The sequence below is a fragment of the Anopheles moucheti genome, chromosome 3, assembly GCF_943734755.1.
Source record: "Anopheles moucheti chromosome 3, idAnoMoucSN_F20_07, whole genome shotgun sequence".
NCBI lineage: Eukaryota > Metazoa > Arthropoda > Insecta > Diptera > Culicidae > Anopheles > Anopheles moucheti.
Genome location: NC_069141.1, coordinates 47,906,348 through 47,933,473, shown reverse-complemented (window position 1 = coordinate 47,933,473; position 27,126 = coordinate 47,906,348). Strand labels below are relative to the sequence as shown.

At 41.6% G+C, this 27,126-nt stretch overlaps 1 protein-coding gene across 7 annotated transcripts in view; it reads right to left on the bottom strand.

Annotated features, from left to right (window-relative positions):
* LOC128303457 (calcium-binding protein E63-1) overlaps nt 1-27,126 on the bottom strand; it is a 68,693-nt gene that overhangs the window by 9,798 nt on the left and 31,769 nt on the right. For 6 of the 7 annotated variants that reach the window (XM_053040414.1, XM_053040413.1, XM_053040416.1 and 3 more), the window contains one exon: nt 7,568-7,711. In XM_053040414.1, coding sequence (XP_052896374.1) covers nt 7,568-7,711 — 144 coding nt within the window. Of the gene's footprint in view, nt 1-7,567; nt 7,712-24,484; nt 24,887-27,126 lie in introns of those variants that run through there. The other variant, XM_053040417.1, reaches the window with a different exon arrangement.

Here is a 27,126-nt window from a genome sequence, read left to right as displayed (position 1 = left end):
AGAAATAAGATGCACTTTGTAACACCCAGGTAATCCTGTATCGTGTAGATCAACTCCCTATGGGGTGTTTTAAGTTTGTTACTGTTTTATGCTCCTTTTCGTCGATGGTTGTTTCAGCTCCCGCTTGATGTTTCTTATAAAATTATTAATTGTTATTTTCTTTGATGTGCAATTTTTATTGAACATACATAAATATGAATAACCCAACACCATCGTTTTCGGCCGCTCACTGCACAGATGCGTCCATCCTACAGCAAAACACTCTGAATGCTTAGGGGAAAGAGGGAAAAAAATACTTTTCTACATGATTTATCACACCATGTTGCGCTGTCAACGGGCTGCAAACTTTTAACGAATTCATGGTGCCCTTGGGAAAATTTTGCTCGGAGTTTTTCCTGTGCATGCTGTTTCATCTTCGATAGTCCACTTCGGCCACCATATTTGTCCGGTAACGGCATTCAGCGGCGATAGGGGAACGACAGCTCTGTGGTGCGTGCAGTTGTTTATATTTCTAACCTATTTTTATTGTTCCATCTACGCAATATACTCATGTTGCCTTTTTTGTGAAACGCTTTTGTTATAGCGAACGCTTTCATTCGTTCGTTGCAGGCGTTGGGTTCATCATTTTTCAGTCATTACTTTCAATGCAATCGACCTCCTCGAGTGGGGGAAAGCTTCCAAGTATGAATACACAGCAGTAGCAACAAAAAAAAGATAGAAAAAAAATGACTGGGCGTTTTGTAGCGAAAAGCTAACATGTTGAACATAGCAACGGGTATCGATCGAAGCTTTACGGCGTGTGGGGCAATAAATCTTTGATGTTGAATTTATGATTGTTTTCCTTTCACTATACTGCGCTTCGAGATGAATTGAAAATCCTTTACTGTTGGGGCATAGCAGGGCAACGGATGAACGGGAAAATTGGCTCGGGGAAAATACACAAAACAGTGTGGGAAATTGGTTCGTGATGTGTTTGGCTGTCGTATTGAAACTCCACCATTCATACGATGCGTACCACCGCAATACCACAGAAGCCATCCCCAGAGAAGAAAAACGGTGCATAAATTTCTGAACGCAAAGACTCCGGCCATCGGCATGCGTGCTGCATGCAGGAACGGGGTAGTTTCTCCCACAATCGATTAGCTTGTTGTGTGGTCTCGGATGCTTCGTCGGAGTTGTGGCGCTGGAACCTTTATTCTCAATCACAGTTGGATATAAATTCAAATTAAATTGCAATTCTCGAGCAAAACGAGCGATTAACTGGGCGAGTAAGTGGTTGTTTCTGGAATAATTTATCGTCATTGATAGCAGGCAACCAGGCATATGTTTCAATTGCGTGGAAGCAAGTAGTGGAAGTGTGCTCCGTTTGGAATAGAAAGAAAAACATGGCCAAATGCCTGTTTTTGTGTGAAACATACCTTCGGGTTAGGAATTTGTTAAAGGAGTAATAGATGAATAGGGATGGTAGATTGAGGAAACGCTCGTTCCGCTTATCTTTCGCATTTACATGAATTGGAGCATGAAATGATTGATGACTCACCAACCATTTGTGAGTGTATTTCTGCAGAGAAACAAACTATAAGCCGATTTGATCAGATTTAAGGAATCATTTTGCTTTCAAGAGAACAAACATTAGCATTGCTTACACTCCACCGCTCTTAAAAAGCTTCCTCGATAGCGCCATCCCGCAATAAAAAAGCTGACTGTAACATCTGCTTTATAGGAAGTAATATTTGCAAATACAACTGCGTTGGTTTATGTTTGCTTCCAATCGCCAAATCATTCACCCTATTCGTTCATTTTTTTTCTTTGCCTTCCATTTTCTCGATTTGCGGAGTAACGTGGTCCTGGTTGTACCCACCGACAACACTAAAGGTTGTCGTCCTGGCACATTCCAGGATTGTGGAAATCGGGTCGCAAAAGTATGCTTAGTAATCACATTTCTCCATCGAGCAGAATCGTTTACGGTCATCTCGGTCGCAATCGCCCGAAAAGGATTTCCACGTACGACTTACAGATATAAACATTTCGATGGGTAGCAGCCAAACACACCGGATCCCCATTTTGCTGATGAAACAGACCATTTGATGGGGCCTATTTATTTGATGGCGCATCATCCCGCAGGATGGGAAGATTTTGATGTGCGTCCTCCTGGTGAGCTGGTTCCGGCGGTGGCAGCAGGCAGACCTGATGAAAGTCTGGCAAGCGTCAACTGTAACCAATATTTTACTTTCGCAGTAAGAAAACGAAAGCGGGAGCTATATTCCACCCGAAAGGACAACAGTGGAAGGACGAAATGATTCGGCTGTGTGGTTCAGTGTTGTTGACCTGCTTTCCTTGATCACGTTTCCCAAATCGAGTAAAGAATAGGAATGTGACCCTTTGGGCGTTGGATTAGATTTCACCCGGCAAAGTGATGGTCGTGTTCATAGAATATCTTTCATTCTGCTCATGAAGTCGCTAGAGAGACCTTTTGCTACAAGTGTTTCGAATTGAAATAATCTTTACCCATGTGGCAATTGTGTTTGCATCCGTACAACGCTTCACTTCGGTTAAACTCCCAAACCAATGGAGACGCCCGGTTGTTTGTAGACCTTTCACCCCAATAACAATTAAAAACCGACCAGTGCTTTAAAGCGTTTCTTCCTACTTAGATTTCACTTGTTATACGCAATGATAAATGTTTTTAACATTAAGTAACTGCTATCACACAGCAGAAATAAGACAGGATAAATATTGGTAATGGGGCTGCTATCCCTTAGTGACGTGAATGTGTAGGATTTCTCGAACTCTTAAGCATTTTATTTGTTATAGCCAACGGCTAAATGTAGAAATATGGGATATCTTGTTGTACCTACACCATCGGCACGGTGTATTCAATGGCATATATGAAACGAGGTCTAACCTCGAAGAATTTCCATCAATCTACACTGCATGACACCGACCACGCCAAAAAATGCTTTGAATATTTTGCCTGAATGAGGAAGATCCATGGAAACAGCTTACGCTAATGTATTCATTCGACGGTATGTGAGGGCTTGATAACTTCATCCACGGGTGCCATTAAGAAGGATGAACCATCCTGTACAAATATTTACCCGTAAGGCGGGAGCAGAAAAAAGAAGCAACCTGCGGTAAAATACCTTCCATTGGCAGGAATTTCCATCGCTTCAATCTCGCTTCGCAAATCAATTTTGCCGCCTTTCTTCCAGTGTCGCCCACGAAATACTCGGTTTGCGAACATCTTCATGGCTGCGGATTGCGCTGCAAGCTTCCAGAGATTTGGAAAACAACTGTGCGCAACTGTGCCTTGCGTGAATCCCGAGGACGCATCTTTCCAATCACGTACCCAACCACGTAGCACGCCAATAAATGCAATATTTTACGAGCGTATTTACCGTGACATGGATTGGTACTGCTCGCAAACGAATGCGACAACGATTGGACGAATCGGACACGCCAGCCCGTTCACCACTCTACGTACGCTGCGCTGTTTTATTTCCCTCTCTCGCGCGCGCTACCGTACGCGAAAGTATGATGGCCTTCGCAGGGACTGAAACTAGGGTCATTCGATCTCATTTATCATGCTTTACGAGTAAATATCGCCCCGGCGGGAGGTGCGCTACCAGGAGAACATGAACATTTATTGTTGGTCTGATTCGTTCACCATAAAGTACCTTCTCCCCAGGATGCGAGTATATCCGGTTCTATTGGTCGTATCAAGACAATTGGATTTGAATGATTAGACCGTAACGGGAAACGTCTTCTGTTTGCGTTAAGGTAAGAGCTTATCCAAAGTTCATGGTGCGCACATAGTGCATCTAAGCACATTTCAGCTAAGGTGAGATATTTTTTTCTGTAACGTTGTTTCAGCACAAGAAAAATACGTTGAGGATAGCTTTTTTGTCGTTTTCTTATCATCCCTTGATGGATGCAGTGCATGGAACAAGACTGGGTGTATCTGGGTGTGTTGGTTTACGTATCGATCGAACGTGGGTGTCTGCTGACCTTCAGTGGCGATGAATCCCACGTATTAAAAAAAAACAGACGTCGTCTACAGGAAAATCAAGGTGTGATACGCTTGTGCTCTATACTTATAAGTAAGGCAAACCTTGAGTATTGCTCACCGAACGTAGTGAACTGCGTTATGTTAAGAAGCTTACGAATTTGATGGTCCTGCTTAAGATTTATCTATAAGTGCTATTTCCGAGAGTGCTCAGCGGGAAATGGTTAACGTACATGAACACCGTAGCGATTCCAAGGGTTAAGCAAGAAGAGTAATATTTGAATGCTTGTGTTTATAAGAAGAGTTGTTTCAAATGTATTTTTAGGTGAGAATTTTTTTCCCTTGCAAAGAGTAACTGGATTTAATTTTAACGTTTATAAAAGTGACCCATTCCTGATCTGTGATCCAACTACCTATCAAACTAAGAAGTAAATCGTTTAATAGAGAAATAGAAAATCTCTGTTAAGTAATGCGGATTTATTATTTCATGAACATTTCGTAATTATTTTAATGACAATGGTTTAATAAAATCTACAGAAATGAATATGGTTCAACATTTTGTCATTATCGATTACTGTAGAAGCTGCTATGATTGCTACATAATCTGACATAGGGATATCCGTCGAGTTAGATATCGACGTCGCTACCGTCTCCCATGTATATGTAGCATCTTATCAAGCAAGATTAATTTGTAGAAAAAATACCATACTACTACAACTACTGAAAACTACTATATTGAAAAAGAGATGAATATAATCTTCAATGGCCGATGTCACAAGATTCTCCTAGCTTTCATATGTACAGTTGATGTTGTAACTACAACAATTTTCACAAAATAGTTGGAAAACAATAGTTAAACTGTAAAAGATTGGAAGATGTCCTTAAAAGTGTCATAGAGAGAGCGCAATTTGCGATCGCAGCAATGTGCTTGAAGGGTTAACAAGAGTTTTTGGCTCTGGACAATGTTACCGCTATGAAATGGGATGGACTAAATGACATTAAATGGATTAATTTAAAAAAAAATAATAATTCACCTCGTTTCAGATTAAAATAAACTTTTACGAATAAAAAAAAGAATAATAAATTCTGAACGAAAAATTTTAAGGGTTAAAACTTTTGTTTCAAATGCATAATACACACAACAAGCTTTTGTTTTAATTTGATTATAAACCTTCAAAAACTTTAACAAACCATCTAAATTCCATTTCTCATACTGCAAACAAATTCAAACCTTTCGTTTGGCTCGACATTGATGTCCCAAAAATATAATTGGTTACCTGTTTTGAATATGTGCATTCACATCATTGCACATTGTGCTCTTGCTCCCCCACAAAACTTGTCCTTTTGCAGCCTTGCATATGGACCGGATTGCATAAAGCAAAATGAGGTTTAGTTTTAGTCGTAATCCTACGATTATATTTAACAATGCCACAATGGAATGAAGGTGGCACTTCTCTTACGTAAATGCTTTTGCAGCGTACTCGAGCTTACCGTTAGAGCTGGAGAGAGTAAATGGACGAATCCGAATGCATCACAGACTTTTCGAAAGCTCTTATGATCTTCGTTTTTTCTATTGTAGCTCTCATTGTTTGTTGAATGAAATCCGTAAGAAGTGCTCCAGAATGACAATTCAACGTTTCAGTATCGTTACTGTAAAGTATCTCTTAGGAAATATCAATGTGAAACGCTATGGATTTCGACGAATATACAATCGAAATCCCCCATTGCAAGCGGTTAGATCACGTGCAAGAAACGGATGCTCTGGTCGTCGTGCAGTCAATATAAGAACAATAATATCTATTATGTAAAATAGCCTAGCAACTGGTGCGTTATTAAAAGAAAATTCATCGAAAAGTGTAATTTCTTTCTATTGATTTGAAACGACCCGCCGCCTACGCCTGCTTAGAGTTAGAAAATTCTTCGAAAAATGCTCCGGACATTACTTTTTTTCCATAACAAGCGTCCTTAGCGTCCTTTGCTGCTAATAAATATACGGCACCAAACCGCACGGGATGACATTACCGGAGAAGCATTTTTGCGATTGGCAGCGACTAATGGAAATGTGCCGACATGGAAGGGCGCCAACCATCCATTCAAGGTGCACGGTTTTGGCACGGGAAACGATTGCCTCTCACGACTGAAGACTATTCACTGTGACGGTATTGACTGTCTGCCAAAGGTTGCTACGGAAAGCATCCGCTTTTTGGAGATTGAAAAACTCCCGCCAAAGGTTTGGCCAAATCCTCAAGGTGACACGCTTACACGGGGATTCAGGAATTTTATGGTAAGCACGAGCAGAGCGTCGGGTTCCGGGTTTGAATGATTTACCTCGACCTGTGACAAATGCAACGGATTATGAGGGCGTTGTACTTTGTGGAGGAGTTATCGGCAGAAGAAGTTAATACCGAGGCTGAGAAGAGCAAACATGGCTGTATCGGGGACAGGTAACTGCTTATTCCCGGCATTCCATTCACAGCGTTAGAGCTACGATTGATAGGAAAACATTATCGAAGTACCTAAGAAAGCGTGTTCTCTGGAACGCTTGTCCTTGAACGCAAATTCTATCAGATGGAGAATTTTCATTTTATTCTGCACCGGCAACCCGATGAACAATTCTTTCTCGTTCGGTCGTTCCATTTCATGCGATCGGATAAACTGCCCCTAAAGCTCTGGAAATGTTATAGCGTCCGCTGCACGTGACCTGCAGCTGGCACCCGATTGTACATGCTTAGTTCAGTTCGCTTTCCGTTTCCACTCGGCTAGCATTCACTCGGTGTGTGTGTGCTTGTGTGTCTGTGTGAGAATGTTTGTATTTGTCCAAGTTTGCTTCGATAAGGGATGCCGAAATAGTCTTACGCTCGATTACTTCGAGAAATTATGTTCCAAAGAATGGTTCAAAGATGTGGCCGCTTCTGGAAGGAAAGCTTGAAATCTTATTGTTCTGCTTGTTTAGTTATTGTTTTGTGTTCGACCAAGAGGCAAAAGCACGGTGAAAGATCTGATTGGGCTATATCTCTATCTTAAACGTTATCGAAAAGTGAGTTTGAATAAAGTTGGGAGCAGGGTCTAGGATATCTAAATGAGTGAGATCTTTTAAAACACATTAACATAATGGATGAGTAAATCCAGCAGTTGTTTGAATTGCCCATGCTTAACGTTTATTTTCACAGCGATGAGCTTTTTAAACAGTATCTCCAAAATGAATGACTTGGAAGTATTTTTGGAGGTAACTATTCAGCATTAAGACGCTCCGATATGCACTACAAACGTCTCATAATCTCAATGATATTTTTATGTTATGATATCTAATGCTGCCGCTAGCAAAAATTGTATTGCTTTTTATCTTCTTTTGCTGATGGTTAATATGTTTAGTAATAGCTAACATTTTGCCGTTATTTATATTTGGACTTTCCTGCTTGAAGGTGTTGAGTATTGCATTGCTGTAAGAAGGTAAGTTTAAAAATCTTACCGAAAAAAAGTATAGTTCACATACAAATGCAACTCCATATAGTTCAATTTCCATACGCTGAGAAAATCAATGGAAACCGCTTTAAAACATACCTGTCCGACTAGCTTCCCGCAGCAGATCGTCGATCAGTTCGTCCCGCACGTGGATGCCGAGGTTTCGCAGCATGAACTGCAGCTCTTCTGGTGTCACGTGCCCATCCTGGTCACGGTCGAGCAGGTCAAATGCTGTTCGCAGATCTGCAGAAGAGAATAACGAATGAGGAAAAGGTAAGATTATAAGAAGCAACAAGAAAAACCTAATGCCGGCAGATGTCATCAACAGAGGTTTGGTTGGGCGCTGTTTTTTCCTCTCTCGTTCCAATTGTCATGTATAAAACCGTGCTCGAGTTTTCAGCGCTCTAATGGTTGTGCCAAATGGATTTGCTATTGGCAAACATATTGCTTCAAGGGCGATACCGGTCGGCATTCGATTTGGAATATGCTTTCGATGCAAACCCAGCACGACGGCTGTGTTTGTGCAAATGCAACGGACCGTTCCGAAAGGTGGTTGTTGAATGTTGAAGGAAGTGTCGATGAAATTAAAGATTCATCGAACGGATAAGGTACGCACGGAGGAAGGCATGGTATAAGAAAGCAGTTCAGTTTGTTTATCGAGTTATCGAGTCAGAAAACGAAGGGACGGACTAGACTGTGGTAGAAAGTTTGGGCTCATAGCACCACGTTTGCATTTGGTACGCGCTGGTGGATTGTAAAACGGGTGGGTTTCTTAATCCTTGCCGAGTGTGTGCGCCTGGCAGTGACTAGGGATTTCATTACTCAAGACCAACTTTTGCGTCTCGATGTTCGATAGTCAACGAGCGTTATGCCCTCCATTTACACATGCAAACACAATACGGGCTTAGTTGGGCTGTAGGAAAAGTGATTGCGGGCAAGGAGCTTTCTACTGCTACTCGCTAGCATTAGCATAAGAATGGTGTTGAGAAGTTTTCAGCGTCGTTATTTTATCCGTTCGTGAAGGGAAAAATTTAATACGTTAAACTTTCATTGGACCATTGCCGTTTTCATTCCTTCGATCCCTCGAAAAATATCGCAGACAGAACATGGATCGCAGACAGACTTGCTGTATACATTATAATTTAAGATAATTTTATTTCGTAAACTATTTTCCATAATCAAATTTGTTACAGTTTATTCAATGAGAGATACAACATCAGTGTAAACAATGCGTGAATTGAAAATTCTGAATTTTCAATCACAGTCTCGCAGCAAGTACTTTGCGTGACTCAAGAGAATTAATTTCATATCATGGTGAAATTAGGTTTACGTGGTTTATAAACCCAACATACCGATTCGTCTTTCGTTTTCTTATGTTGGACAAATTATGAAGAAGCATGTTCTGGATACTCTAGGCTGGAGTAGATCCTTGCAGTTTTCATATTAACAAATTCATTAACATATCAGATTAGTTTTCTGCATCTCCCGGTCCTTTGGCGATTGATAAAGACATATACACAATGATATCTGTATGTGACCACTCGTTAATTATTTATTCTTTACTCGTATTAACTTTTTTATAAATTTCTAGTTGGAATACACAAGTTGTAAATACAAACGTAAACATATCAGCTGTAAAAAACCTTCGTAACGTACCAATTACTATTTTAATAATTAAGCTTCAATTCTTTTGATGCGTATTTCTCTGGATTTTTTGTTGTAAGACTGAAAAATACTTTGTTGGATGATAATTTTCATGACATGCAAATAACATAAGCTATGTTCTTAAAACTATTTATATATCTAACAAATTAAATTAAATCTGAGTATAAAAACTTATTTTCTATAACCCTGTAACAAAACTGAGGATTAATAAAGGCACAATTTTTGCTATGCACTGTTTACGATTCGGTAAAAGAACACAAAGGACGTTTAACAGGACCCAAGAGAATATTTAAAGACCGCTTTGAGCTTTTGCCATTTACATAACCCCTTTGCGAGCATAAACGCAAACGGCCGATAACTGTAACAGTACCACATAGCAGCGAGATCCGAGGGTAAACCAACCCTAAAATTCAAAGTTTTACTACGTCCTTGTGTTTTTGGAACTCGTGCTAAAACATCCTTTTGCCATTTTGCTCAGTGTTATGGTTCGCAAGTATAGTGGAACGTTTCAACGTTCCCTGAACACACGCACGTTGGACAGTTTTGTTTTTTTCCCCATTCAAGCATTGGGACTGGCATGGCAAAGTCCAAAGAACGGTCCATTGATTAATTGTTGGTAATTAGTGCACTTCGGGACAATAAACAAACATTTTGCCCAACGGCACAGTTGGCAAAGCGATCGCGTAATGAAACTGCGAACAAATCGCATTCGGGCATTTTGTCTGTGGCCATGCTGAACGTGGGTGTAAATGTTTCCTCTCTTTTTACTGCCATTCGCTCCTAATCAACCTACAGCATCTACTGTTTGCCACGGGAGTGGACTAAAATAAACAAGTCGTTTCTTCAAATTCACAATGATGTATGCCTTAACTTCTGATGCAAAGCGAAAGCAGTCAAAAATATGAGAACGGAATGGTGTGTTGCATTTACCATTTCAAAGAGATTTTTTTAATTTTTTTGTTGTTGTTCAGTAGCATTGTGTGGTAGGTATCAAATATTAAAAGATTTGAATCTCTCTCCACCTCCTATGAATTAAGACACCATCCATCGCATTCTGCAAGTTAAGTCGATGATGAATGTATCCAGTGGAGGATCAATCGCCTAGGAGGACCAGAGCGGAATTTTTAAAGGGGGGCCTATAATTTTGCTACGGCATTATCGGTGTTAGGGAGGTGTACTTCAAACATTATTTTTACAACACTCGTCTCGGAGCAAAGTCTCGGAAAGAAAGCTCCCTACATCTCAGAGTTCTGTTGCGTAGCCTTGTAAACGGGCCTAGTAAGCTAGTCTATATATAAACGTTTGTATGCGCTAAAGAGAACCATAACGCCACATTTACGATTCACGTACATTTACGAATCCTAATTAGTCCAACGCCTTCTACGATTTTTCGCCCAAGGTACAGTTTTCAATCGGTTAACTTTACGGTAACAATCAGAGAAATTTCTTAGAAACCTGTTGCGCTCATGTTGATGTTTAAGACCATGAACAACACAATTGTTTTCAGATTTGCGATACCAGAAAAACATGTTTTTCAAGAGGTGACACAAGCAGTGTGGAATAAATTTGCCCATCACTATTGCATTGCATATTATCAAACTCGTGAGAGCAATCCGCTAGTGTAAGTAAGATGGATGAAACGGAAAGCATGCTTCGTCTCGCTCAAACTTCCCATCGACTGGTACGAAATTCCATACCAACCAGCTATTTTCAGATTTCCGATACCAGAAAAGCATCCACGGAAGAGGTAGCACCTTGTACAGCAATTTTGCTCGAAAACCGCCGAAAGGTATGCAATAATTAAACACTAAATTTCCCTTTGGTCGTGAAAAATTTCTTCGAAAACTATTAATTTCCGAATGTATAGTACCAGGAGAGCATTCACGGAAGAGGTAGCTCCTGGTACTGCGCCGTAAGGTATGCAATGTTTATACACTAACTTTGCAACCAACTTGCAATACAATGCGCCTTAAGGTATGCAATGTTTATACACTAACTTTGCAACCAACTTGCAATGCAAGTTGGTGCATGCAAGAAACTTGCAAGATGGCGCCCAACTTCGTACTTGCATGCAATCTTGCATGCAAGTTTGTATGCAAGTTTGTATGCAAGTTCTTGCATGCAAGTTTTTGCATGCAATTTCTTGCATGCAACTTGCATGCAAACTTGCATGCAAACTTGCATGCAAACTTACATGCAAACTTGCATACAAACTTGCATACAAACTTGCATACAAACTTGCATACAAACTTGCATACAAACTTGCATACAAACTTGCATGCAAACTTGGATGCAAGAACTTGCATACAAACTTGCATACAAACTTGCATGCAAGATTGCATGCAAGTACGAAGTTGGGCGCCATCTTGCAAGTTTCTTGCATGCACCAACTTGCATTGCAAGTTGGTTGCAAAGTTAGTGTATAAACATTGCATACCTTACGGCGCATTGCATTGCAAGTTGGTTGCAAAATTAGTGTATAAACATTGCATACCTTACGGCGCAGTACCAGGTGCTACCTCTTCCGTGGATGCTCTCCTGGTATTATACATTCGGAAACTGGTAGTTTTCGAAGAAATTTTTCTCCACCAACGGGAAAGTTAGTGTTTAAATATTGCATACTTTTCGGCGGTTTTCGACCAAAATTGCTGTACTAGGAGCTACCTCTTCCGTACCTCTTACGCTACCAAGGAAGATATGTTTTATCAATTTTTTACCTTTTCAATTATTTTTTTTGCTATAAATTAACTCTGCTGTTAAATTCCCAAAAATCGCACAATCGACACAAATTGTTTGGGGCCCCCAACACGACGAGGCCCTAGGCGACCGCCTACTCCGCCTACCGTTTGATCCGCCGCTAAATGTATCGTATGCACGCAGCTGCATCGGCACAAGGTCAGGGCAGATCTTTATTTTTAGTGCGTCGTACATCTTGTGATGTGCGGTTCAATGGCAATGGCCGATGAGACCGATGCCTGGATTGCTGGAAGTTTATTGAATTTCCTTCGTTCTGGTGAGATGAAAATTAAATCAATCAATCACGAAACGGGCTGTGGTAGCGGATGGTGATGGTGAGGTAGAGACAACTGCCTGCATCGATCCGATCCGGTGCGCCATCCGGTGTGCCGTGTGTCGATAGACATTAGTCGCAGGAAGCTATCGGTGCAGAAAGATGTCACTGCGACATGCAATGAAATTGGACGTAATCGAATAAAAACATTCGAGAGATATGTTAATCAAAATCCGGTTTTAATCAACTTCAATCAATCATTCATCACGTGACGGCTCACACCGGATGCAGTTCTGTTTGCAATTGAAGCGGAAACAAATCTGGTGTTTTGTTAAATTTTCTTAAGCTGCTAACGTATACTCAATAAAACAATAGGGTCCATCACAGTTAGGAAAAAGATTTTTCTATTTGATTGCTTCATACATAATTAGTAGCATAAAGCTCACTGTAGCGTTTACAAGTTTAACAACGGCGGCAATATCCTAACAAAAGTTTTCCAAGTTCATGTGACAACGTTTCACGTCACGTGCCCAACAAGATGTCTCTTACTTATCCATCACCAACAGACGGAAGAGGAAGGAGATGCTTTCCTTCAACTTTTCCTATTCAACTTTTTCCATCACCCGGAATGCCCGGGTGCTCCATCCAATAATTATGTCTCAACGTGCTTTGACATGCTTTGGTGCAGGAATGTATGGCAATCGTTCAGCTGCGGTATCAAGAAGTGGAAGGATACGGATGAAAAACTGTCTTTTTAGCTTATGGATCGGTTAGCATGGTCGAGGTAAAAGAAAGTTTCATCCAAAGTGGCAAAAGCAAGCAACGGCGGGGAGTAATAAAAGAGGAGGTTAAAACTTAAAAAAGCTCCAATGTAGGCTAAAATAACATACACAACACACCACAAACAAACGATGGTGCATGAATGGTATAGAAGGCTGACGATTTTGTTCCGGTTCGACTTGGTGGAAAAAGTGATTTAAAAATCTCATTTAAAATTCTCATCAACTGTCAAAACGGCGGAAGCAACTCGTTTTCTCGCTGTTGCTTTGGTCCCGTTTATTATGAGTGGGTTAGCTTCTTGGTGTTTTCTTTTATTTTGGAAGAAAACACTGTTTATCCTGATGGTGCATTATAGAGATCGTTGGAAAATCTTTGGAAATTTCTAAATGATTTTAATCACTACATAAACTCACTACGTCACTCTGCTAATTTCCATATGTGATTTATGATTGACTTGATAAGAAAGACAAACTTCAGAGAGCTCTTGAGTAAAATAGTTTCGAGTTTTAGATTATATGTCAAAGCGCTATTTAATTTAGACGCCCTTATATGTCTAATCCGCTCCCCTTTTCATGGCTACTAGATACCATCGCTGTATCCACAGTGCATTGCGAGTGATTAAATTTGCAAATCATTTAGTAGAAATTGAATTCTCCTTTTCAACAGAAATGAAGCTTCATTTAAATTTTCCAAGAAAACAGTGTTGATGTGGCAGTATGAAAGACAATTTCAGTTGTTGACGTATAGCATCGGCCCTTTACGATTTCCAAGTTTGAGTCAATATTGAAACAGCTTTAATTGAAACCGTTTGCAGAGGGTAAGGTAAATTAAATTGAAACGGACTTTAAATCAAATTTCCAACCCCTTTTGCCAGAGCTACATTCGAAAATGGTTGCATTAGTTTCGTTTCGAAACCGTTCTAACACACCTTTGCCCGGGGGCGAAGCTCTCGGATTGCTCCAAACAGGCGAACGACAATTGTCAACAGACCCTTTGGACCGACGGTTGGAACAACTGGTTGGGAATGACGCCAATTAGCACTGTGCAACCGTTCCTTCCGGGACATGTATTGAGTTGAAGTAGAACCACGGTAACAAACACTGGTGCCCTGCTGTACCTCCGACCCAAAAGTGCACCATGTGCAAATTTTAATAATTAAATGCAAACAAAATGTTCCGAGTGGCCGTGGAGAGATTTCTGTGGAACTCATCAGCCTGGAGAGACAGGAACAAATGCAGCTGTACTGTTAACATTGCAAGGCTGTGCAAGATATATAATGCAGAGTTAATAGAGAAGGTAGAAAGTAATTCGTTGCCACATTGTTTATACGCTTTGTAAAATAATTTTACAGAAATGTCGACGTTTCTGTAAAACTCACTTAAATTGTCTCAAATGGGAAAATTGCCATTCCAGTACTTAAAAATCAATATTTAATGTACTTTCGAAATACACAATCATTATGCACAGTTTCACTTGAAGAAAAAAGATGTTGATTTAATGTTTAATTTGTCGCCATCGTTGGTCGATGTAAAATGAAAACATTCGCAAATTGCTTGCAGGATGGGCTTAATACGATGTTCTGCTCCATTTCATTGCGAAGGAAAGAAAATCATGTTAAGATTAGTTTAACGAAGGAGAAATGAAATGGAAAAAAGCTGTGGTGGTTGAAATGGAACGCGTATTAAATCCACGTCGTGTCTCCCGTATAGCATGATCGTTTAGAGATAGGAATATATGTTTGATTACGTTGCGGAATATTGACATCGCTTTGTCGAGAGAAGTGAAAATCAGCATCAGTAATGAGGTGTGATATAGAAGGAAGAAGCTGTATGTATGGTAATAACTGTAATGATTATAGGAAGAGATAAAGTGCTTTGATGAAATATCAACATTATTTTACCATGTAAACACGTAGATGTCAATCGATATTGAGCGCGTATCAAAGCCACCAGGCGTCTCCATGTATGCATTCCATTAGATTGGAATTTATTGCGAAGATTATAAATGCTTATTGCTAAGAGATAACAGCTACAAAACTACAACTTTAAAGACCCTTCAAACATAATAAGGTGAATGATGAATGTTAAGTAAAAGTTATAATTCTGACAGATGCTTTTTGAATTTCGTTTGTTTTCTCTTTTTTTCTACTGATTACAACCGACATAGAATGACCTCTTACGGATTGGAGAAGAAAGTATTTCAAAAGCAATATGAATTGTATTTTACGTTGAGTCAATATTTTGAAGAAGTACGGAATGACCGTTGTGCACTCTTGCTCTCTCTATGTTTATGCAAGCTTATTTTTAATGGCTTGCTTCATTAATGCTTCTTTATCTTCTATTGTTATTACGCATTTTATTCTTATATTTCACTTAAACAGCATTAAATCATAAACCGTTTTAATATTTCTGTAACATTTTCAACATGTCGCGATCGATCAAACGCTAGACCATTTCTTCAATTAAGCTGTCAAACTTAAAACTCTCCATGCTTTCTATTTTGATGACCTGTTGTGCATTGCGTTAATAGGAAAAACAAACAGCATCAGCGTATGGCCAACCAACGGCAACCCAAAACAAATGATGTATTTGATGGACTATTTTTCGACACGCTCGAGAAAATATAAGAGTGGACACATTTCCAAGCCTTGTCATCGGACGCCGAACAACGGTTTTTGGTGTACATTCCTGAAAGATGTTCTACGAAGGACACACAAGAAAAAAAAACCGATAGCAGCAACACGATCTATCGTAGCTATATTTTTGTTTTAATTTTTGACAGCCGATAAATTGTACCCATACTATCGCTTCTGGTTGTGGATGGATTGGCCAGGAACGCACACTCTGCTGTCCCATTAAGATGTTTTGTAAGGGAACAGTGATGCATAGGAGACACCACAAAGAATACGAAACTAACAGATACACCTCTCTGGCCAACGAACGAGCATGTGAACCGGTTGACCTTCGTATGAGACACTTGCTAGACGGCTGTCTCTTTTCTGCGGTCAAAGTGTGCGGGATGAACGGCGTGAAAAATCGCATCCATTAGTTACGGAAAAGCGTTTGTTTAGGTCTCGGCAATGTTCCGTATGAAGCGTGATTAATAATCTTGTATGAATAAAGCGAGACCGATATAATTTCTTTTGTAGTTGGAGGTGAGGAAGTTGCAGAACAGAGAGCTAATTTTGTCAATAAACGGTCTATTCGTAGTTTAACAACATTTTGTGGTGTATTATGTTTGGAGGAACTTTTAACCCCACTTTTGCTTCAATAAACATCACAACTCTACTTTTTTGTATTATCGAAAAAACGGCTAGCGATCATACAACTCATACAACTCTATTATATTCTACACTTTTTCATCGTCGAAGTAGTGTGCACAATATTGCAGATTGGTGAGCGCAAACATTGACCCCACAAACCAAATACGCCTCATGCATTTTCCCCCCACAATTGAGCTTCACTGTACTTCGCTTGCATCATTGTAGCAAAATGAAACAAAACTGTTGCGAAGCAATACGTTGCTCACTGTCACACTGGAATGTTACGCGAAATATAACCCACCGCGTGTGGATGAAAAAAAAGGTGTTTCAACCGTTTGGCCACTGCTTGGTCGCAAATTATAAATATATATCGCTTCGAGAGGAAACCGCAGCCACGGCATTCCGGACCATTTTGCTCAGCGGCAACTTTATTTGCATTTTGCTTCGTCTCCTCTTTTTCCGTATTTTCAAACCGTCCTACCATCGTCCACCTGCTTGTTTGAAATCATTTGGAACTGCCGGACGGAACCGTTGGCGGGCGGGTGCACAGATTCTTTTGGATTCGCATTGAGATATGCAGCCAAGGGAAAATGTGATTTGTGTTTTTTTGCCGCGTATTGTACCTTTCTCTATACCGGCCATAGTCATGATCACGCCTGGTTTATTCTTTATTTGAGCGTTAGGAAAATTAATCACCATCACAACGCGGGATGTACTACGGAAATGGTTTTTCATCTGCCAACGCGTGCCAACTCCCACACGGACACCCAAATCGGGCGGAAGGAAAAGATTGTCCTCGGAAAGTGTGTTGATCGCAGCAAGAAAATTTTCAAAACAACTACATACCACCGGCACGGAGGTAAAAAAATGGCACGTATGTAGCAGTTATTCCGCAACCGTATCGGTCGGAAGTTTACTTTGGCGGTTCGGTATTTGGGTGGGCTGCGTTGAAAAATATATTCAGCGACACGGGATACTGGAGACCTTGTCGCGTCCTTCGAACGATGTTTGCCTCCAAGCGTGCGGCCCACGGCCACGTTTCGAAACCAGCACGATCAGCATTTCCTGCCCGTGTTATTCGCAGAACATAATTTATAATCTCCAACTGTGCGGTGCTGTAGCATGTTCTCATTAAGAAAGCGGTGCGACATTTTATCGCCGTGGTCACCCACGGAAAGGGAAGAAAATAAATTCCGCGTCAGAACACCGGTACACTGGATTAAATAACCACCAGTAAAAAGTAACAGCCCGGTTGACCACGGGAGTGAACGACACAGTGACCATCTGGGCGTAGCGTTTGCATCCGGTTTTGTGACCAAGGCAAACAATGAAGAGAAGCCTCCTTACACTGTTGTACACAATGAAACCAATTTCGGGTCGCAAGTAATGGAGCCAGTTGTCAGTGGTTAATTAAAACAATCATGAGCCCTGTTTAGAGCTAACAATCTATATACTCACGCGACACGTAAACCATATCACTAACGATACAATTGGTCCCATTTCCCCGCCCGATTTTGATGATGATGATTGCAAATATAGAACTCACCCCATCCGCATGACAGTTCATTATGGATTTGGAAAGGGAGTTGCGTTGATCAGCACGTACGCGAACTGCCGGAACTGTGGCAGTGGCCAATGTGAATTGGCTGCGATTGAACGTACGATTGTGCAATAAATTATGGGCTATAATTGCATTTTCAGGAAGTTCAGCAACGATTGAAGTGAAAGATAATGCGCTCAATGTGTGCAAATATCGCACAATTCGCCATCGACGCGTTGCGAGTGAATACATGAAAATGGGATTTAAGCTTAATTTTGAAACAAATAAAAGGAGTGTGTAGTCGGAAAGGTCCGTGAGTGAATATGTCGAACCATCGAAAGCATTGTAAACATATTATTCTTACTTGCTTTAATGAAAATTATCGATAGTTTTTAAATAACTATCATGCGATCTTTTCATCGTTAAATCCAAGATACTTCCTTCAATATTCAATAAATAAATGTTTTGAACAAACTAACTTCTATAAACTAAACTAATAACTTCTTTTATTGTTGAATCGCTCTGAATGGTAGAATGAAAGCCAATACAATTACTTCAATATCGTCTACTTATTCGGACAATGCTTTCCGTCTCAATCAGCAAAATCTTTATCCTGAAAGCCTTTCTTCATCATGTACTTAAGGTTTGTATTCATATGCTGAAGTGCTCTTTGTGAATTCCTTAATGACGTTTTATGCCATATCCATTGATAAAGTGTGGTAGACAATGAACGATGCAACCACACAAACGATTTTGGTAAAATAAATACAGACGGAATAACCAATGTCCTTTCAACACTAGTTACGACTTAGTTAAATACTAAGGCTATTTATAAAACATGGAGCGTTCATAGAAAATTCTTTATTATTATACAAACCTTTACATGTTTCTGTTTCACAGTGACATAGCTCATCTGCTAACCACCATACCGAACCATTTTGCACTGTTTATCACAATTACTATCACTGGAGGGTACAATTTATACAAGTTAATTTCTTCAGCCGAGAGCAACCATTAAACGGTTTGCCTTGTAGCGTGGCTCCGCGAGAAATGTTATTTATTTCGATTATAATTTATCATCTTTATTGATCCTGTCACCGGCAAGCCCACCCAACACGCTAATTTGTCTGCGCGCATCACCCGTACCATGCAGCGCAACGAACGAACACTCCATGCAGTGGGGAAAAAGAAACCAAATTCTTGTTGTCCAAGACGGTTCCATGCGATAAAACCATTCCACGCTGTAGGTCTACAAGAAATGCGCGCTTGCTCCACGCTAAGTACCTTCAAGTTGAGGACATTCGACTTTGAGCACAAAATCCGTTGCGGAATATTTTCGATCTGGACTCCGTACAGCAGTACACACAGGATATTGGGTAGGCGGAGCTTTTAACGATGGCGTAACGATAACGAGGCGCAAGAGCGCACCAACGAGAAAAAAACAAAAACAAAACGAGCAATGGCTCAGCAAACGGGATTACCGGAATGGATGATTGCCGTCCGACCCGGACCCCGGCGGTGCTCTGAACAGACTAAGTTTTCTTTTAGCATCTGTACTAAGCACTCGAGTCTGCATGGAGCCCTGCTGCCCACACACGTTTGCATTGCTAAATGAGCAATTGGAACACTGAACGCCGTTTCGGACCGTTCCGGTATGAATAGATCAACCCATGGTTTCGGTGAATGGCAAGCTACAAAGCTACCATTTCAGACACTCCAGCCGTTTCCCGAACGAGTCCCGGCGGGCGGTAATGCCGAAGGAAAGTATCGTGCCGTCGAGAATCGATCGGTCAAAGGTCACGTGAGGAGTTTGGTGGGTTGGATGGTGTTCGTATGTGGGTAAGAGCAAGCGAACTTTGCAGTTCGGTGTTGTTTGGATGGGAAAGTGCTCCGGAAAATGACGATATTATTGTTGTTGCTGCTGTTGTTGTCATGACTCGGGGAAAGCTTCTTGCGCGTAAAGGTCATCCAGACGCTAGGTGAATGATTTAAGCGTAATGGGGTACCAATTTTATGGCGTGCATGAATGGGAGATTTTGAACGTGGACAGTGTTACCGTTGGCACACCGTAAAAAGACACTCTTCTTTAGTACTTCTCGCTCATTGCATCACTGCAGCAAGAAAAACTCGCGCGTCAACAGTCTAATGTACTTTGCCTGTCTCTCGTTTACGGCGCGGGATGGCTGATGGGTTGCGATGGTCGCTTAAACACGTTTATGACTTAATTTAATCGAACGGCGTATTTTGTAGGTTGGAAAGTGATTGATGGATGCGCATAGTTTCCTCGTTATGAGGATATCAACAAATAGTCGTGATGGTCGGGAATGAAGTTTGCTGCTGAAGGTAGCCAAACCATATGCAAGTATTTCAAATTCATGGAATGGAAACTTTCTTCAATGGGTTGTTTAAAATTGTAATGAGTTTTATTCGATAATACTAACTTCCTCCTCCTTGTCCAGCCAAGCCGTTTCCATGAAACCACTCTCGGCGGCATCCAAACTCTGACAGCTGAGGCATCACTAGCTTGTGATTCATTCTCCTTCTCCACATGCCTTGCTCACAAACTATCGCTAAAGATCGTCCGTAGCACTCTCCGTTCGAAAATGGCGAGAGCTTTGGGATCCTGTGCCGTATCGTCTAAGACTCATAACTCGTATAAGCTGCATTCCGTCTCTTATTGGGAGATTCTGGATCGTAGGGGCTTATAGAGTGCACAGCAGAAACAATTCTCCTGAAAAATGCGCCTCCGCACGTTTAGGATGTTGTCTGAAGTAATGATCGTATCAAGGAGGCCGAACTCCTCTACAACCTCAAGATCGTCACCATCAATTGATACTTTGATCCGCAAGCGACCTCTATCACGGTCAAAGAGATTTTGTACCGGCAAACAGGTACTTTGTCTTTGTTGCATTGATCTTAAATCCAATCCTCAAGATCGCGCGTTTCAGTAATAGCCTCAGCGATAATAATTTTAAAACTATTAAAGTCCGATAATAACATCATGGAATATAATACCACCAACCAAAACATGTGGAAACAATGTACTTTTGACTCAGTATAATTATTCAGATGAATGCTAGTAACCCAAATCAAATTAGTACATAGTTAGTTAATTGAATACTATACAAAATTAAAAAATCAATAAAAACATTTAACTAAATCAATGGAAATCACAATGGAGAAAAATGGATACTCATTTTTAAATTGTTCATGGAAAAAGCAAAATATTGCTACTCGTTGCATAGCACACTAACCAAGAGGACGGAAAACATTTGCCCGTGGGTTTTACTATCGACACAATTATTGCTTCCGACAACACCTAGTGTCCCGGCACCATCATCCCAGGCATTGTGTGCCATGCAAAACCTGGCCCGTACGGAAACGTGACAAAATGGAAAAGCGTCGCATTGTCTAGCGTCAATTGGTTTGATGTTTGCCACGAGGCGAAGTGTTGTGTGCCGCTCCTTCTTTGCACTTCAGCAGAGATCAATACCGATATTGCATTGCATCACACCGGCTTCCGGTACGCAATTCGGCGAACGCTGCATGCACAACAAAAGGTGCTCTTCAACGCCGCCAGAGAATTGAGTTTCAATTGAATTGCACGCAGTTTTTTGTTGTACGAAGCCAGCCGTTGGAAAAGAAAGTGCATTGTGCAGACATAGTTATTGAAATGCTCTGGGAAATTGATATGATTGCAATAAACAGCTATTGGAACCGTGCAATACGACTACAATATTGATGGGATATAAAAACTCACAAATAGCTTTTAACATTGGAATGCTTTTTTACTTATAAAACGAATAACCAATGTAAATTGTTTAAAAAAACTTTATGTAAAAATTATTCATCTATCTTTCTGGCATAAATCTGCACTTACTAAAATCCACAACAAACAATGAAAGAATGATAAAGTAAATTCGCAAGTGTAATTAATCAAATCATGGTCGTGTAAACATGCACCGTATCTTCTACGCAACCCATTGCACTTTCGTTCTCCTGTCGATTCTTTCCCGCCTGTAAACTCTGGAATGCGATAGCTGAAGCGTTTTCAATCGGCTTACACTGAGGTAAATTTATTACCACTGCAACCGCAACGCTAGACGCATTCCCATAAATTGTGAATTCTAACCGGACCGGCGATAAATGATTACAAAGGGCAAAGGGGTGAGAAAATACGGGCCACATAATTAGATTGCAGCTCTTAATCGCACTAAGACAACACAATTCCGTTTGCTTGTGGTTCAATGAGTTTTTTTGTTGTTCCTAAGCAATTTCCTAAATAAAGAAATGCTCTAAGAAAGCCCGTTTCTAAAGCATTTAATGTTAAATTAAAGGAAAAAACAACATATCCCGGAAAATCTTCCTTCCCAAGCCGATGGTTTCTAATCTGGTTTCGATAAACTTTAAACTTTTATACTGATACTGATAAAGAATGAATGAGGTTGAAAAGCTTTCTCCGTTGCATATCAAACCAGACTACACGCTCGACGGATCAACAGCCCTCGTGGGAATGTGAGGTAAATCGCATCCGTTTCGCGGAATGCCGCAAAAGGGATGGGAAAGTTTTCTGTTTGTTCGGTGAAGAAATTATTATTATGTTCATTTCGCATACAAGCTTCCCGGACGATCGGGACGGACGGTTTCGCTTGACTCATCATCGCGACGGAGCGGAAAGTTTTTAGCAGGCGAATTGTACAGAAGCAGCTGCGCAAACGCCCCGTCTGGACAGAAGTTATATAAAATCATTCACATCCATCGCAGTGGACCGAGCGCCGAACGGATAAAGTGTCTTCGCATGCAATGTACCGGAAATGACGTTGGCAGGCAGGGAAGGTGGGAAAGCCGGCTGCAGCGTAGAAAGTGCGGTGAAGTTAGCCTTCGGCCTCGAGATAATGCTCGTTTCACTGCTAAATGGAAAGTTTTTTGGGTGAAATTTCTTGAGTGACTGTTGTGCCGTTCGCCGTTCCCGCCTTGTGTTTTATCTTCGGAACGTTGTTCAGCCAGTCTTCATGTCTGAGTGTGTGTGTGTGTACGAGTTTGTGTACGCATTATTGATGGTTTTTGAATGTTGGTGGCGCTTCGGAAGCGAAACTTTACTCTTGCCTAATTTTCTAACCGACATCATTTAAACCGAACCCATCATGGTTCGGTTGGTTTTAATTTTGTTTAATTCCGCCGTTTCGGATCGCATCCATCCGGGGACTATCAAAACCAAAATATTCCCCGAAAAAGGGGATGGGGAAGGGAAGGCGGGGTGAACAGTACGGACGGATAGCAGCAAAGTTTTGTTCTGTTCAATAAATTATATCAAAATGCGGACGGCACAACAGTGACACCGGATAAAAGCGACTTGATTTTCCATGTAATTTGCGACCGTGGCCTTCGGATGTCGGTGGGTGCAGATATGACAAGCTCATGTAATCAAGCAAGCAACACCCAGCAAGGGTGGTGGAGATATGGAAAATCAAATTAATATTCCTTCCCACGCTACGCAACGATTTCATTGTAGCAGACACCGTCGACCGGTCGCTCCAGCTGCGGTTGAAGCTAGAAGGACAAGAAAGAACAAAAAAAAACCAACAACAATGGCTTCCCGTCTCAAATTGAACTGAAACACGCAATCCAACACGTTTCGTTTGGCATGGCCAAACATCGTTAAGGCGAACGGCGAGCACCGAAAGATTAAGGTGTCCCCGTGTTGCAGGTTGCCTCGGGCTGCGGTGAAGATGATACGGGATACACGGACAGAAACCCTTCATGGTACCACATTAAAAGCTAATTTATGCGGCAGATTGCGTTTGGCCATGAGGCTTGTGGCAATGGTCATGAAAAGGATATTAACTGTCGGTATCAGTGATACCTTTTTTCCCCTTTTTTTAAGCTTAATCTACGTCTTGGGAACGTGCCTATCCCAACAAAAAACCCTAATCGTCAGAGTTTTAGTTTTGAGGCGAAAACGAATTTAGAGTCAATTTTTAAATGCTTCTTGTTGAGGTTTAGATTTTTCCAACACACATATTTGTAATCGCTTTTCTTTGGTCAGTTTACATCGAAATTAAAGAATATCAATCGATGCATCTCTCTCGTTACGCTGAATGCATTCTGGCAACAAATGCAGTTAGTTCGCTACCATTAACCAGGCGCCTCCATCATCGTTACACAACGCGGTTGCTAGGAAACGGTCTACGTTACGTAATCCAGCTCAAGCACGCTCGAACACGTCTTTACGCTCGGGGTTTGCCCGTGCAGTGAACGGCGGCATTAAACCATCTCCCCAAGCTCACCAACTCACGCCGTTCTCTACTCTAAAACGAGCGTATGTAAACCACTGCTGTTTCCAACTTTACAATCTGGTGCAGTGTTAAAAGAAGAAAAAACGTAACAACACCTAGTCACAAGGTGCTTTTCAACGCTCTGCTACCAACAATATTCGGCCATCCCTTCGAGAGTGTGAAACAGGACCATTTTCACACCTGTAAGTTCGGTGTGATGTGTACAGTTTTTTTTCGCCCAGTTTGATTCACTGACATGAAATGATCTCATCCATCAACACGTACTCGCTTGGAAACACTAAAACCCGTGTACGAGAACCTTTTCGCACAAACATCCATCGTCCGCTGGTGGTGCGCGTTACGGTGGGAAGCAGATTTTGTGCTTTTTTTTGTCGACACTTCAATTATTCCTCTAAATCAACACGGTATCTTCACGCACCAAAGTCATAAAGAAAGCAAAAAAAAAACACACATACACACTCACCTCGGATCTCCGAAAGGTTGATGAAATTTTGACTCATTGTGTTCGTTGGCCGCTACCAAAATACACACATAAATGGACAGAATTACACGGGCACGCGCGTACGGTGCTCCCGAGCAACAGGAAGTATTCTTTTGTGTTTCGGGTCACGCAACAGCCGGCAGTCCGTTCACGTGAGCCCTTTCCGGAGTCCTTGTCGCTTGGTTTCCGATGAGCCAAAAAAAATTGTACGGCAAACGGTGAAAGTTTCCACAGTGGGAGAAGTGCTGGGGAGGGGCAAAAAAGCGAACTTTACGTCCCCGTAAGCCTGCTCGAGATCGGCGTGTAAAGGGTGATGTTGAAGTAGACCTCGGAAGCACTTGACACTTTGGGTACCGCGCCCGTTGGTGGTGGGGTGGTGTTGGAGGTTTATCGGAGGGAAGGACAACACTGGGCTATGCGTAACACTAACCACTATCACTACGGAAAGCCGCGGGAATCGCGAAAGGGATGCCAATGGGGAAGCATCGGCAGCATCCTCCCGAGCGCGAGGATTCAAAGGGCTAGACGAAGGAAAATAAAGCCCTACACAATCGCACTGCTTCACATCCGTCCCAGTTGTGGTAGGGGGTTAGGGTTTTGCGGGTTCGGTTGAAGTGTTTTATTTTGTTTTAGCTCACTCATTTACATTTCCTTCCAAAGTGTAAGCGTACTGAGACAGGACGATTGAGAAGGGTATGAAAGAGAAATGGTGAAACATTTCTGGGGAAGAAAAGGCTGTAAAATGTAAATAATACGTAAACAAAAATAGACACTGCTGGAATTACATTTTAAACAGAACTTCTTTCGTCAAGTGCATTGTTAGGGTAGGCTTGTCCTCACCAGTAAATATTACTCGTCTCAACTATGCTTGATACGGACGGTGAGGTCAATCAATTTAAATTTAAGCAAACACTTGAACAACAGTTGAAGTTTCTTTTCAAACCCGCCCTAGGACAAAAGGAGCAGATTACTCGTGTAAAGTGGTTGGGGTAGGCCCTACAAAAGATATGTTCCTTAAGAGTACACTGGGGAGAGTAGAAAATTACAGCTGAAAGCAGTCTTCTCCTGCTTGATAAGCAGTATAGAAACCAAAACAAATTAACTTGCGTCGAATCGGCACACAACCACAGACAAACGCACACTGACCCATCACAGGATACAAGATGCTGAATTCCAGGTTTTCATTTCACATCCACTTTGCGATTTGTCTCCCTCCCAACGCACTACAACCAAACTCACACTCGATGCGCATTCGCACACACTAAGCACTGGCTGCATTCGGGAAAGCTCCCTCATAACCAACACCAGTAGGCCATGAATTACACCCACCGCCCACCGTGTTTGTTTTTGTTTTGGCTTGAACGCCTCCGGAGAAGCCGCCTGGCGAGAGCGGTGGTGCGAAACGTGCCGCCGTGTAATGATGTCCTGGAACGGTTCACGTGCCACGTCGCCACGGACGGAGCGTTTTGGAAATGTGCGAGCGGGTGCAAGCTTTTTCATCGACCACGTGGCCTCACTGTTGCTGCTCGCGAAGGAACATTCCCGAGCACGGTTTTTGCGACGCTAATGGTGTTTTCCTTTCGTTCAACCGGACGTCGCGAAGGGAACGCACCAACGGCAGGAAACACTTAATCGGTTTGTTTCTCGGAATGGTGGCACATTTTGTGGAGATTAGTTCCGCTGTGGCGTTGTTTTAGCACGCACTAAACACACTTTGTGTCACTTGATGAAGAGCTGTGTCAACTCCTCGGTGTACAGGATAGTGCAAAACACTCAAAAAATCTTTCGTTTCGAAAGTACGTTGCTTAGCACAGTGCCGCTTTTCCAGCATGACCGAATGTACACAGCTGGTACGGGACTGATGGTAGTTGGTAACAAACCTTCCAGTTCGCCCGATTATCCAACGGTGCTAACGACAGAGTATGGTGTACTTTTCATGTTCGGCAGACACATGATGGGATAGGGAAGCAGGAATATCGGCTAGTTTCGGGGCTTACACATATGCACACACTACTACTCCGTGAACCGGTGTTGGTGGGTATATCGGGTGACCTACATTTGTCAAGATCTAGTGAAAAACTGACTCGCCGTTCGCATTAGCGAGGTCGCACTACCGTCGGAGTTGCCGTGTGAAACTCTCGCGGAAAATCGCCAGCCAAAGCTTCTCTCGGAAAAACACGCTCAATCGTGTGCCACTCTCTGGCCGAGTTCGTATTGCTCATCTTTATTTGAGCTGCACAAGTTGCGTGTATTGAAGTGCCATTTTCATCTGGATTCTCGCAGTGTTTTGGTACGAATAAACAACAAGATTGGGACAGAGAAAGAGAGAGAGAGAGTGGCGGAGAGAGAGAGAGAAAAACAGAATTTTAGTCGATTTTGAGAGAAAGAGCAACACTCCAGTAGTAAAATATGATATACGTTACCCATGATCGTAGAAAACGAAGTTAAGAGCACTCGAGTGACGAAGAAAGCCATTTTCAAAACAAGACAAGGACAACTGAAAGCAGTGACAGCAAATAAAGGGAAAAAAACTTGCAACTAGCCAGAAAGAGAAACAAACATTCTAGCTGCTTGCAAGAAGCAGAAAAAAATGGGAAACAAAAACCCAATAACCATCGCGCGGC